This window comes from Stenella coeruleoalba (genome assembly GCF_951394435.1).
Source record: "Stenella coeruleoalba genome assembly, chromosome: 19".
NCBI lineage: Eukaryota > Metazoa > Chordata > Mammalia > Artiodactyla > Delphinidae > Stenella > Stenella coeruleoalba.
Window position 1 is genome coordinate 44,992,100 of NC_137165.1, and position 13,848 is coordinate 45,005,947.

General features: G+C 52.2%; 1 protein-coding gene across 5 annotated transcripts in view; it reads left to right on the top strand.

Annotated features, from left to right (window-relative positions):
* MAPT (microtubule associated protein tau) overlaps positions 1–13,848 on the top strand; it is a 101,937-nt gene that overhangs the window by 78,099 nt on the left and 9,990 nt on the right. For 2 of the 5 annotated variants that reach the window (XM_079905835.1, XM_079905836.1), the window contains 2 exons: positions 2,924–3,189; positions 12,907–12,999. In XM_079905835.1, coding sequence (XP_079761961.1) covers positions 2,924–3,189; positions 12,907–12,999 — 359 coding nt within the window. Of the gene's footprint in view, positions 1–1,140; positions 1,195–2,923; positions 3,190–12,906; positions 13,000–13,848 lie in introns of all 5 variants that reach the window. The other 3 variants (XM_079905837.1, XM_079905838.1, XM_079905834.1) reach the window with 2 other exon arrangements.

Consider the following 13,848-nt stretch of genomic DNA (forward strand, 5'->3'; position numbering starts at 1 on the left):
CCCTGACAGTTCAGCTCTGGTAGCTGATCGACGCCTGCAGTTTACTAAGCACCGAATGTTCATTGTCTAATTCTTTTAATTTTCTGAGCTAGATATTGAATCCCCACTTTTTACCATGAAGAAATCGAGGCTCGACTAAGTCTAACCAGACTTTTAAGCACGAGGAAAAAGCAGCCGTAAGACTAGTAACTGACGGAAAAGGGGCTTCTCTGAGATCCTTGGACCCCACGTCCAGGGCCCCTGGGAGGTGTTTTTCAGTCCCCAAATGAGGGTTAGGTCACTATAGGTGACCTCACACAGGGCACGGCCCCTGCTAACTTGCTGGGATGTTAGGGACCCTCGGACAGAACCTAAGAATCTTAGCTAAGCAGTCACACCCTGGGCCCGTTCCCCCGGGCTCCTGTGAGTAAAACCCACTCGGTTTTGAGTACCAGGCAAGGCTTCACTTGAGCCATCTTGCTTCCACTGGGGACAGCCAGGCTGAGTGCCCCTGTCTCACTGCCCTGGGGACTGTCCCAGGAAACTGGGTTTAGGTTGTGCATGACTCGGGGGGCGTCTGGCCTGCGCTGGCTCAGGGGCCCCGTGGATCTTATATGGGCTGCGCACGAGGCCTGGGCGGGTGCCACGGGGCCTCTGCTGCCCCTTGGCCCCGGGGTGGCCGCTCAGAGCCCTTGTCTGCTGCATGTCTTGGCTGTGATGTTCCTCGAGGTTGCCGTAGAGTGGGGCCTGCACGGACGCCCGCTCGCTGAGGCCCGTACGTTGGTTTTCTCCCACAGGGTTTTTCCGCACGTATACGATACGTATGGTACGGGGTAGCTTCCAGACTTGTGACTGGGATTTTTACATGATTTTGACGCTGCTTATTTTCACTGGTCATTGTGCCAGTTGATTCACGCAACTGGATCATAACTGGAAACAAGAACGTGTGCTTCTCTTTGGATCTTACCTGCTCTTGGGTGGACAGATCTCCCCCAAGTTGGCCTTGTTTCCTGCCCGATGGAGCCCCTGACCCCGTTCCCCGCCTTGCTCGCCTCTGTGGATGGCCTGGCTGGGCATGACTGGGCGCCCATAAAAAAACACTCATTAAGGCCTCTTTAAGCTCGATGATAACGAGGCTTTCTGTGGATTTTTCTTTTTAAGCTACGAAGCAAGTGCAGAAAAAACCACCCCACGGAGGGGCAAAATCTGAGAGAGGTAATTCTGAGCCTGCTCCGCCCGCAGGGTCATGCCTTTGCGCACGTGCCTCTTGGGTGGCTTAGGTGTTTAGAGCCGGGAGGACGTGCTTCTGAGATGTAGGTGTCCCACGTTGAGCCTGACGTCGGCACAGTCAGAATTCCTGCTCCTCTCTTCGTGTGCTTTGTGCGGATGTGTCTGTCCAACGGGCCGTTCTAATCCTGCGTGCTCTCACTGCAGCCGAGGGCTGTGGTGGGCCCAGGGGAGGATGTGCCTCGAGCTGATACGGGGGCTGGAGGTCTGCACTGGCCCCAACCAGGTTACATGTGAGATCGCACCGGCATCCTGTGGGTGACGGTCACTGTGCTGGACCCGGGGAGGTCGAGTAACTTGCCTAAGGTCGCTCTGCAATTCAGTGGCACAGAAAGAATCTGAAGCCACCACCAGGTCCACCAGCCAGCCTGTGTGCCTGGGGGCAGAGGGTGGGGGCACCGAGCCCTGCCTGCAGAGCTTGGCACCATGAGGGAGTTCCAGCAGACACAGAGACTCCGCTAACAGCCACACGCTCCTTCTCCCCTCGGCAAGAGAAGTTGTCGCTTCCAGCAAAGAGCTGCCCTTCTCCAGCCTGGGGCCCGGCAGGTCCCTGTTTGGTACAAACGGTTCCTGGGGCGGGGGCATCAGCCACCCTCAGAGCTGGAGCCCAGCATCCGGCCCAGTGGCTCTCAGACTCGAGTCTGCTCAAGAATCCCTGGGAGCGTGGGAAGCACCAATTTTGCAGGCCCCAGCCCTAGAGATTCTGTCCTATCAGGTCTAGATGGGGCCTGGAGATCTGCATCTTACAGGTCCCACTCCTCCGTGGTGGCTCCGGAGATTCTGATGCAGGGGTGCCTGGGGCCACACTTGGTGAAACACGAATCCAAGAGGCAGACGGAATAGCCAACTATTAAAGTGTGATGGGGGATGAGAAGTGCAGGAAGAGACGCATGTTGGGGAACCCAGGGCTGTTCCGCTGGGAGAGGGGTGGGCCCAGCGGCCTTCCTGGAGGGCTTGGCGCCCGCATTGCACCTGGAAAAGTGCACTGCTATTTGCTGCGCATCGCTTTGGTGGGGAGAGGGTTCTCGGGAGGGCAGGGTGGCAGGAAGTGGCATGGCTTGTTTGGAGAGCCAGGGACAGATAGACACGAAGCAGGTATACCATTGTGGAGCCCAGGTACCATAGAGGAGCTGGGAGTTTGGATGGGGTCTGAGGGAAAAGGGGCCTTGAACTTGGAGAACAGCTTAAAATTCACCCTGTGGTTAAAGAGTCCAGTGGATCCAGATGGGCCCCTGGCCCACCATTGCATTGCCCTTATTCAGGGCACAGGCCATGTAGCCCTGCCCGGCCTCACTCACTGCAGGCATTACCATTTTTTCCTCTGAGCTCAGAGTGGGTAAGTGACTTGTCTGAGACCACACAGCTCGCTGGAGCCTCTCCTGGCCCCAGGGCCACAGGGCAGAGTCGGGCCCCCTCTAGGGGGTACTGGGTGGTCCTTGGTGACCACTCTGTTGCTTCTCTGGGAAGCAGGATATCTCTGTCGCAAAGCAGCACGGCTGGGAAGTGGAGGCGTTTCTCTAGAAATGGGCAGCCTCCTGCTGGTGTGACTGAGCTTCTGACCTTGTTTCCACGTGCCTGATCCAGCCCTGAGTCTGGGAACGGACCCCAGGACAGATAGCCCTTTGCTAACTGGCCTCATGCCCTCCTTCCTTTCCAGGTGAATCTGGGAAATCCGGGGACCGCAGTGGCTACAGCAGCCCCGGCTCCCCAGGCACTCCGGGCAGCCGGTCCCGCACCCCTTCCCTGCCGACCCCGCCCACCCGGGAGCCCAAGAAGGTGGCAGTGGTCCGCACTCCACCCAAGTCGCCGTCTGCAGCTAAGAGCCGCCTGCAGACCGCCCCTGGGCCCATGCCAGACCTGAAGAACGTCAAGTCCAAGATCGGCTCCACGGAAAACCTGAAGCACCAGCCGGGAGGCGGGAAGGTAAGGGCGTGCAGAGGCTGGCTGTGCAAGAGGAGGCGGGTGGGTCCCCCGCAGCTGGGCTGGAGGCGGGCGAGCGGCTCTCCTCCCACCACCAGCCTGGGTCCCCCCACCCACCCCCCATAGCACAAGCACCTCCCCGGCCTCTTCAAGGAAAGACAGTAGGTTACTGTTCGGTTCTTTACTGGGGTCACCACCAGGCCGTGAGTGCCCTGCTCAGGGGAGAGAAAGTACCGGTTCTTCCCTTCCTCACTTCAGCCCTTGCTGATTGGACGGATCTGAGGTGACAGGCTTGTAGCTCCGTGACCTGGCGGTTCTCAAAGTGGGTGCCACAGGGGTTCCGTGGCTGCCTTGTGTTTCGAAAATGAGACAACCAGTCCATAGGTGGGTGTGTCTCTGGTGTTGGTTGGACATTTGTTTAGGTCCCAATTCTGGGGAAATTCGTGATTCTGTTTTGAACACCTGATTCTTCCAGGGACAAATAGGTGCTCATGACATTTCTGGGTCTCCCAAAGTTGGAGAAAATGAGCTTCCAAGGGCCAGAGGTGGGGAGAAATGGGGACGGCCTGGGCCGTCTTCCTCCTCTTCCTGACCCCATCCCCCGTTGTATGAGTTTCCTAGGGTTGACATACGAAATACCATGGCCTGGGCGGCGTATACAACAGAAATGTAACGCCTCAGAACTCCGGAGGCTGCAAGTCCAAGATCAAGGTGTCGGCGGGGGTCGTGTCTTCGGGGGCCTCTCTCCTTGGCTTGTGGGTGCCGCCTTCTCCCCATGGCCTCACATGGTCCATCTCTGGGTGTCGCTGTGTCCCAGTCCCCCCCTCCCATGAGGACACCAGTCATATTGGATTAGGGCCCACCCTAATGAGCTCATTTTAACTTAATGAGCTCTTTAGAGACCCTGTTCCACATACAGTCCCATTCGGAGGTGCTGGGAGTTGGGACTTCAGCGTGTGGATTTTGGGGGACACGATTCAGACAATAGCAGTCCTCCCCCACCAGCACAGGGTGGGGAACAGAGAAGGAAGAAGGGAGGCAGGAAAGGGATTGGAGGTCCAAGACCCAGCTCTTGTGTTGGGCCTTCCAGGCTGGGCCGTTTTTGGGGCAGCGAGCCTCCTGGTGGGCAGGGGCCAATGTTTCCCTTTCAGTCGGGACCCCCAGGTGGGGCCTCCGCACTCTTGATTTTATTAATCACTCTTGTCTGGGGCCTGGGTCACCGTGGAGGGAGGGTGTCTCGGAGCACCTTTGGTCCATGTTGGTGCCATTGCCTGAAACCGTGCACTCTGCTTCCCTTGGAGCCTCAGGGACCCCTGCTGGCCTTTCCCATCCTTGGGACCCGAACGGTCCTGCCCAGTGGGGAGGTCTGGGTGCCTCTCGGGGTCTCATCGCACTGGTCTTTGGGCCACAGTGCTGGGCCTGAGCCGTGTTTACCTTCCTGAAGTGTTTGCTGTGCTTCGTAAAGATGCCTGTCTCCTTCCAGAAGGGGCTCTGGCGCAGCTGGCTGGGGCGCTGGCTTGAAGTTGACCCCTCTGTGAGGCTCTAGGGGCAGAGGGACCCCCAGGGAGAGGGTTTCCAAGGTGACGGGATGTTTCCCACTGGCGTTCGCACCCCTCCCTCAACGCTGTGGGTGTCCTGTGTGTGCCCTGTTTTCATAGCACAGAGCATTTGCCTGTTTTGAAAAATGAAAAACAAAGCCCCACACGGCCAGTTCTGCACCACTGAGAAGACTGTGGGGCTGTGACCAGCGTGCTCATCATGGCGAGAGGGAAACCATGATCAGTGCCTCCCAGCCTGCGGGGCTCTGTCACACACCTGCAACACCCGCCGGCTGCCCCTGCCCATTTGGCCCCGTTCTGGTAACTCCGCTGAGAACAGCAGTGACAGGGCTGACAGGGAGGAACCCACGCCTCGCACCTGAGCCGCCGGCCCCGAGGGCCAGCGACTTGATGCTCAGGGCGGAAATGGGGAGGGTGCCCCCAGGTTATGGCCACACCGCGCTGGGGCGCAGACGTGTGTCCATGGCAACTGAAGGTTAAAGAAGAAAAGTGACTTTTCTTGGGGCTTTTTGGGGAGGAGATGTGAGGAAGTGGCAGAAGGGGAGGTAACAGCTTCCCCTTAAATTCCATGGAAAACCTAGAAAATTGTGTGAAACAAAGAAAACCTGACCCATAACAAAGTTCAACACATTAATCTCCGGGAAAAACGACAAGAAAAGGAAAAAAGGCACCTGGGATCCAAACAGAAGGCCTTTTAAAATGACTAGACTGGGACTTCCCTGGTGGCACAGTGGATAAGACTCCGCGCTCCCAATGCAGGGGGCCGGGATTCGATCCCTGGTCGGGGAACTAGATCTCACATGCATGCCGCAACTGAGTTCGCGTGCCACAACTAAGGAGCCCGTGAGCCGCAACTAAGGAGCTGGCAAGCCACAACTAAAGAGCCCACAAGCTGCAACTAAGGAGCCTGCCTGCTGCAACTAAGACCCAGTGCAACCAAATAAATAAATAAATAATAAAATAAAATGACTAGACTGAAGGTCCCTCAAGGTCCCGTGAGATCTTTGGGTCCCTGTGTCCTCTCATTCAGCCCAACATACAATACAGTAAGTGCTCAATCACTGTTTATTCGGCTACAAAAGGGGCAACGAATGCTCCAAGAGTCTGAAGGATAACTCAACTCCCGGAACAGATGACACGTTGAAGAAGGAGAAGCAGGAGATGGTCATGTTTGTAAACCTGCAGAGACTGAAAACCGCAACAGATCACTGGTTGGAAAAAAATGTAAAACATCTGTTTTCTGCTTCGTACATTTCTCTGTTTTCATGATTTGCTACAGTGAACATATATTGCTTGAAGAGTCCGAAACGAAATTACTTTTAAAGGAAAATGCAGATGATCACTTGGCCACTTTAACAGAACCAGCTGGATCCACCAAAGGTGGGGAGGGAAGGAAGGAGTAGCAGTTCTCTTGTGACTGCAAAGGAGAATCACCTGGGGCAGGGAAGGGGGCAGATTGTTTTAAAAATCCTAGTGCCAGGGCTTCCCTGGTGGCGCAGTGGTTGAGAGTCCGCCTGCCGATGCAGGGGACACGGGTCCGTGCCCCGGTCCGGAAAGATCCCACATGCCGCGGAGCGGCTGGGCCCGTGAGCCATGGCCGCTGAGCCTGCGCGTCGGGAGCCTGTGCTCTGCAACGGGAGAGGCCACAACAGTGAGAGGCCCACATACCGCAAAAAAAAAAAAAAAAAAAAAAATCCTAGTGCCAGAGCCTCTCCCTGGCCCGTGACAATCTTGAGAGGGCCTCCCTAGGGGTTCCCAGTGTGCAGTCCAGGCTGAGACCCCATGGGGAGCTAAGATCCCACATGCCTCACAGCCAAAGCATAAAACAGAAGCAATATTGTAACAAATTCAGTAAAGATTTTAAAAATGGTCCACATCAATCAATCAAATATTTTAAAAAAGAAAAAAATGGATAGAAATACAGTTGTGACTGGAGGTGTCACAGTAGATATTAGTAAAGTAAAAAGATAAAAGGACAAAGAAAGTCCAGGTAATTGAAAGGGGAAAATGAACAAATGTCAGGAATTAAACTGTAGGGCCAAGGGTTTATCTGTTAAGAGTCCAGATATTATGTCAATAATCTATTTAGTCCATAAAGAAAAACACCTATAAATATAGAGAAGCAGAAATTGCTTCTAATCTCTAACCTCATTGTGATACACCAGAACTTCACTGTGTGCATATCACCAGTATGACCACAAATGCCTGGGAATTAAAAACCTTTCCTTTGTCACTGCTCATTCAGTTTGGAAATGAAAATGCCTTTTCCAAGTGCCTTGATAACAAATGCCATAAATTATGTGGTGATGCCCCCAAATTGTACTTAGAACGAATTCATAATTTTAAATGCTTTTATTATTTTAAAAACTTAATGATAGCAGCATATATGTTCTTATTGGAGGGAAAAAAGAATACAAGAAAAGAATAAGAATACAGAAACAAAGATAAGAGCAGAAATAAATTAGAAAACAACATAAAATAGCACCAAAAGCTGGTTCCTTCTCTCTTTCCTTTATTCATTGATCCAACATTCCTGCGGCACCTCTGAGCGCCAGGCCCTGTGCGGTGAGAGTTTCTGCCCCCAGGCCCAGGCAGGAGAGAGAGACACATGAGCGTATAAAAAAGGGCAAGAGGAGAGGTTGGCCAGGGAAGCATATGCAGGAGGGGGCAGCCTGCAACCATCGAGGGTCCCCCATACTGAGGGTCGCCTGTACTGCTGTCACCCACACTGAGGGGGTTACCTGCACCCTCAAGGATCACCATACTGAGAGTCACCTGTGTTGTGGAGTGTCACCCACAATATCAGTTGTTACCAAGTCAGAGAAGATAGGACAGACCCTTGTTTGGGACCGTCATTGGGTCTTTGAAAGGAAAGTCCCCCACGTAGAGTGCTGGAGACACAGAAGAGAGAATAGTGGGAAACTGCACCTGGAGATACTCAGAGCAAAAGCAAAATAAAGCTAAAACTGGTACCAGCTGGGGTAGCAGAAGGGCGTGGGTTAGGGTGGAGCTTTGTTCGTTCACGCGAGAGCTTTGGAGAGTTAACAGCTGATAGAGGGAGGTCCCTGCCCTGCTGGGTGTGCTGTGAACCAGCTCTGTGTTTGCCCCGACAGGACAGGATAGGATGGAGAAGAAAGAGAGTAGTGGAGAGCACCCGCCGCAGAGCCTTTGGCCTGTCAGTGAGTCACGGAGGGGGAGGTGAATAAGAGGGCAGGTCTGGGCCCAGCCCAGGTGATGGCAGCACCAACCTCAGCAGCGTCTCTGTGTGGTCAGCGGAGAGCACAGAGGTCCCAGGTACCTTCCATCGTGAGAGAGAAAGAGCTCATATGGGGCTGAGGCTGCCAGGTAAGGAGAACTGGGGGTATCCTTGTGGCTGCCGAGGTGAGAAGGGACATGCAGAGTCATGACCAGAGCATGGGGGGTGGTCTGGTTGGCTTTGAGCAGATGGAGCTAAAGTCACTTCCTCCGAGGATGTCCAAGGCAGTAGCTGGGATGCGAAGGCCCCGGGCAGGACAGAAACCTGCCAAAGCTGCCAGGCTTGGAAAGCCTTGGGCTGCAATATTCCATGTGGCCACGAGATGGCGATGGCACGCTGCGTCTGTCTCCATTCTGGAGAACTGTTTCAAAAATTGGTTGCATCTGTTGAAACTTTGTCTCATTTTTAAAAGTACACATGTAGAACATTTATGTGGAGTAAATAAAGTGAGTCTGTACGTAGGATAGTTTGCTTGTCCTGGGTCAGGGCCAGGCACTCAGCTGCACTTGAGCTGAAGTATCAGGCTGTGCAGAGCCAGGCTGAGAGCCTCCTCTGGGATAGCCGTGTAACTCTGAGACCCCCTGGGCATCTCTCCCTATACACAACATCTGTGTTTCTGGAAAAAAATCTTGTGTAAATCCCATCATTATAAAGAATCTTGGGGCAGTCACTGTTTAAAGGAACAGTATAAATAGTTCTAAAGGTGACTCCCCGATTACTTGATCTCCTGTGTCAGTTCTCAGGCTGACCACCTTGGACTTGAAGAGGAGGCTTGCTGTGGGCGTCCAGTGCCCACCCCAGGTTACATTCCCACCAGAGCATCCCAGCCCCCAATCCTCAGCACTGGGCCTGTTGACCCTAGCGAGGCCAAGCCAGGCCCAGCGCCAGGCAGTGCTCGAGACAGGCCTCACCAGGGGTGACCCAAGGACACTGGGCCAGCCTGGAAGCTGCTGGGGTGGGAGTGGTGAGGGCTGGGCGATCTGGAGCACATCAAGAAAGCTGAGCCCAAAAAGAACCAGAACAAGGTCTCATGAGGGTTTGGAACCATCTGGGGTTCTCTAGGAAATGGATTAAACCAAAGTGGACCCGCTCCCAGGCTCACACCACCCCAGCCTCTCCTCCAGGGTCGAACCCTGACCACAGGAATTTATCCCTTGACTAGGAGTCCCCGGGATCAAAAGTTGGAGCTTCCAAAACATTGTTTTTTTCCTTTGGCTCTTTTCAGTGTCTGCCCAGAGCTGAGGCTCAGGATCGTACATTTACTCTAGTTGAGAAATTAAGTTTCAGGATTCCAATTTCATAATACAAACCATTGCCCGTTTTTCTCCTTTCTGTAAATCTACTATTCTGAAAAGGGTTGTTGACTTAATTTGACAACTAACAGTAATTCAGGTCTGCTTTGTAAATATCCTTATGTCTCCTGCCAAATCCCACAAAAGCTCGTTGCCTTTTTTGTGGGGTTGGAACAAGAAAAAGCTGCACAGAGAAAACATTTCTGTGTATGTTGCACATCTTGTTATTGCTTAATGGCTCTTGAGTTTTTTTGATGTCCTTGTAAGGATTAATACAGAAAATAAGGCAATCCTCCTTGAAAAACGGGTAAGTTTTCTTTGTCAGATAAGAGAGTTATGTAACCCAACATGTTTTCGCTTTTTGCCTTGGCTTCCAGGAAGCTCAGAGTTAAATGTAATGATCAGTCCTATCATTGTCAGTCCTGATGACCTCCCGTTCTTTTACCATTGTCTTTTCAATCTTCTTGTTTTATTATTTTGTGTGTTGGTGTGTGTTTTCTAATTCTAAACTCCAGTTCTCTTATGAAAGCTGGAAAGTCTGCTTCTGGGACTTATCCAATGGAAAGTTATCAATAAAAAATGATCCCCAAAGCAGGAGTTCATGTGGGACTCCTTAAAATTTGAGGGTGGGATGAAATGATTCAAGGACATTGTGCAGAGGTTGATAGCAACTGCCTACAAGGCAGGGTGAGAAAACCTGTTCTACCTCTTCGTCCCAGCTCAAGCCTGGGCTGAGGCGTTGCCACGCTCTCTCCTATATGGCAGGAGAGACGTCACCGTTCACCTTGAGAGAGTGTTGTTTTTATTTGGTTTATGAGACAACAGGCTTGAGAACAGCTCCGGCAAAATATTGTTGTTACGTAGGTAGCCGTGGCCGCAGAACACCCAGATCTAGATTCCTGTGTGGATTCTGCCGCTGACTGGAGAAAGTCACTGAACTTCTCTGGGCTTTAAATGGCCTCTTCATCAGGAAGGTTGGGGGCGGGGCCGGGGGGATGGCAGGTGAGAAGGGTGACGTGGAATTAGGTATTTATCCAGCCTCTAAATGAGGGATGGTTTTTACATTTAAAAGCCAGGGAAGTTACAAAGGAAGTATATAAAAATGTCAACGTTTGTATGTTAGAAAAAAAAATACAACTACTAGCAGAAAAAAAGGACAAAGGAACAATTTTAATAATAATCAAAGAAATGCATAATAAGCCAATAACACAGATCCACTTATTTTAATCAAAGAAATAAGAAAAACAATTTCTTTTAATGCACAATGCTGGCAGCAACATGGTGAAACTGACTTTCTCAACAGTGCTCACAGGAGAAATTAATCTGACCCTTTTAGAAAGCCATTTGGAGAGCTGTGTGGAGAGTTTTTAGAGTGTTTGTAACTTAGGCCCAGAAATTGTACTTCTGGAGCTCTGTGCTATGAAAATAACCCACAGAATGGGAGAAACTCCTTGCAGAGCGATGTTCATGATGAGACTGTATTCTTCAAAATGGAATCAATATAAATATCTGATAGCACAGGTGACAGGAAATGGAATCTGACATCTTTTTTAAATTAATGCTTCTGATGACTGTAGAACGTGGCAAATACTTGGTATAAAATAGTATGTACACAATAATTACTGCCATTTCTATGTCTGAGATGGTAGTTTTATTTTTATATATGAGAATTGAAGAGAATTCAAGAAAGTGCAACAGTGGCTGTGCTAGCAAGAAAACGTTTTCTCCTCTTTCTGGAACCTCTGTTTCTCAAAATCGTAATGTCCTGTTACTTTTTTATGATGAAAAAAGGCATAGCTTTCTTTTTGTTTTTTGCGGTACACGGGCCTCTCACTGTTGTGGCCTCTCCCGTTGCGGAGCACAGGCTCCGGACGCGCAGGCTCAGCGGCCATGGCTCACGGGCCCAGCCGCTCCGCGGCATGTGGGATCTTCCTGGACCGGGGCACGAACCCATGTTCCCTGCATCGGCAGGCGGACGGACTCTCAACCACTGCGCCACCAGGGAAGCCCAAGGCATAGCTTTTTACTTTAAAGGAACATAAAAGAAAACAAAGTGATGGGTTAGATGTGTGCTTCCCAGGTTTTTTCAATTCAGAGCAGTGAAATTAAGGAAAAAAACAGGGATGGGGTCCAAGAGAAGATGACTATATTTTAAATTTTGCCAGGTTAAGGACATCTAAAAATAATATCTCCTATCGATGTAATTTAATAATTAATAATGTAATAAAGGAAAGGCCATTTTATTTTCATTTTTATTTTTTTAAATTTTATTGGAGGAAAGGCCATTTTTAAAACCAAAAAGTAGGACGGACAAATTTTGCTGTCACGTCCTTATTTCCTCCTTTGGCTGAGGACCTGTGGACCCCTTGATGGCCGGCTCTGGCTCTTGGGTCAGATTTGGGGCCCTTCACCCTAGATGAGCCAGGCCCCGGCTCTGACCCCCCAGCTACAGCTGCCCTAAAGGCTGCCCCCGGGGCTCAGGGGCAGTGGCCCCCACCTGGCAGCAGCTGAGGTCTTGGTGCCATTTCCGGCATTTCAGAGGGCAGTGCTGGTTCTTCATTGGAAACTTCAGTTGCCAGTTATCTATACCTGTGATTAATAGAAACTAAGGCCCACCGGTTCCAAATACAGCACTCCTGATGGAGGACACCCGGCGAGGATGTGATCCCTGCTCTGGCAGACAAAACGCAGAGTTTCTCAGCTCCCCTTCTCTGCACCATGGTTGTCTGTCTATGAAATGCACAGACAAATTGGGTAAAAATCATTCCCCCCTGGAATGTGGATAGCCCCACACCCTTTCCCTGGTGCCTGGAGAAGGAGAAGCCTCGCAGAGATACAGTGGGATCTCTACCATCTGGACAACACCTGCCCAGGAAAAGTTAGGGAAGGTCACCTGGGAACATCGCCCTGTTCCCTGAGCGCCTGGTGGTTTGTGGATGAAGGGGAGCCGATGGTGCAGGGCAGGCACTTACCCTGCCTTCCAGGAGGCCAAGGCCTCCCATGGAAGGGGGTCCAGATTTATCTTCTCCATAAAACCACCTGTGTCCTCCCCATGAAGTCTGTGATTCTCGAACCTAGCCATGCATCTGAACCAGGCACCAGGGGTGCTTTTCATAAGCACAAAGACTGAGATTCTAAGGTCAGGAGTGAGGTCTGGCATTTTAAAAATATGTCTGCGGGCGATTCCAGTACCTAACAGACTTGAGGACAGCCACCTAAAGGTCTCGGTGAATGTTCACAGGGGTCTGGTAGGTGTTATGAATGAGGCCACAGTTGGGACTTTTATTTGTTCATTTAATAATGTAACTGAGTACCTTCTGCTGCATCCCAACCTGGTGGACACTCCGAGTTTTAGGCCTCCAAGGTGCTCTCTGGGGGGGCCTCCCTAACGCAAGCCTCATGTAAAGGGAAGAGCTGCCTCCTGGGGGATCCGTTTTGTAAACCCAGTGCTGTAAGGTGGGGTCCACCTCCAGCCACTCACAGCTCTGGAATGCTTCCCGGGAGGTGTGAGTGAGCCCTGTCCTCCTCTCCCTGGCCTGCAGCCAGACGTGTTTGTGCGGGGCAGGTGCATCTGAGTGTGGTGTGTCACTCATCCTTTTTTCTGGCTGTCAAGGTGCAGATAATTAATAAGAAGCTGGATCTTAGCAACGTCCAGTCCAAGTGTGGCTCAAAGGATAATATCAAACACGTGCCAGGAGGCGGCAGTGTGAGTACTGTCACGCTACCCCTGCGCCGCGCTGCGCTTCCGGGTTTGAGAAGTGGCATGAGTTTGGACTTGCACATTGCATAGAATAAACCGTTCTCAGGCTCGGAGTCTGTCCGGGTCCCCAGGTAAATGTAGCTCAGGCTCCCCACACCCGTGCCCACCGTGCCGGGAGGGGCGCCCCAGCGCTGCATGGGTGGGACGGGGAAGGTGACTGGTCCTCCCTCCGACCTGTTCCTGGTGGCCGGGTCCTCGCAGCATAAGCCCCATCTTCGCCCCCACTCACCGGGAGCCCCACAGCTCGTTTGAGTTTGGGCTGAAGGTGGCAGCACCTGACTGCTCCGTCACCTGGTCAGGTTCACTTTAAGGGGCTCCACTGGGGACAGCTGGCCCGCTTGTTCTGACGAGCCGACACAAAGGTCTTTACCATCCTGCGTCAGAGCAAGCAGAGGCCAGGCTCTGCGCGCCTTTGACTTCTGCATTTGCGAGGGATGAGCTGATGCTTAAGCCTCTCGGCTCATGTTTGAAAACAGCTCCACCCCCGGCAGAAGCTCCAGATGCGAAAGAGCCCCACAGAAGTGCACCAGGGACCTGCCCGCGGCCGAGGGCGGACAGAAACGCGGCTTGGAGCCCTTTTAGATTTGGCCTCCGCCAGGTGTCCCTGCGGACTCCCTGCATCCCCAGCGGATGTGTCCCTGAGATTTGGGCCTGGCATCCTCATTCTCGCCTGCCCACTTGGCCGGCTCTGCTGTTATCCTCCAAGTTCACAGACAAATGGGTGCAAACGCGGCATCCTGAGGCTCGGCCCCCCTTCTCCGCAGCCTCCCTCGCTCCCCCAGCCTTCTTGGTCAG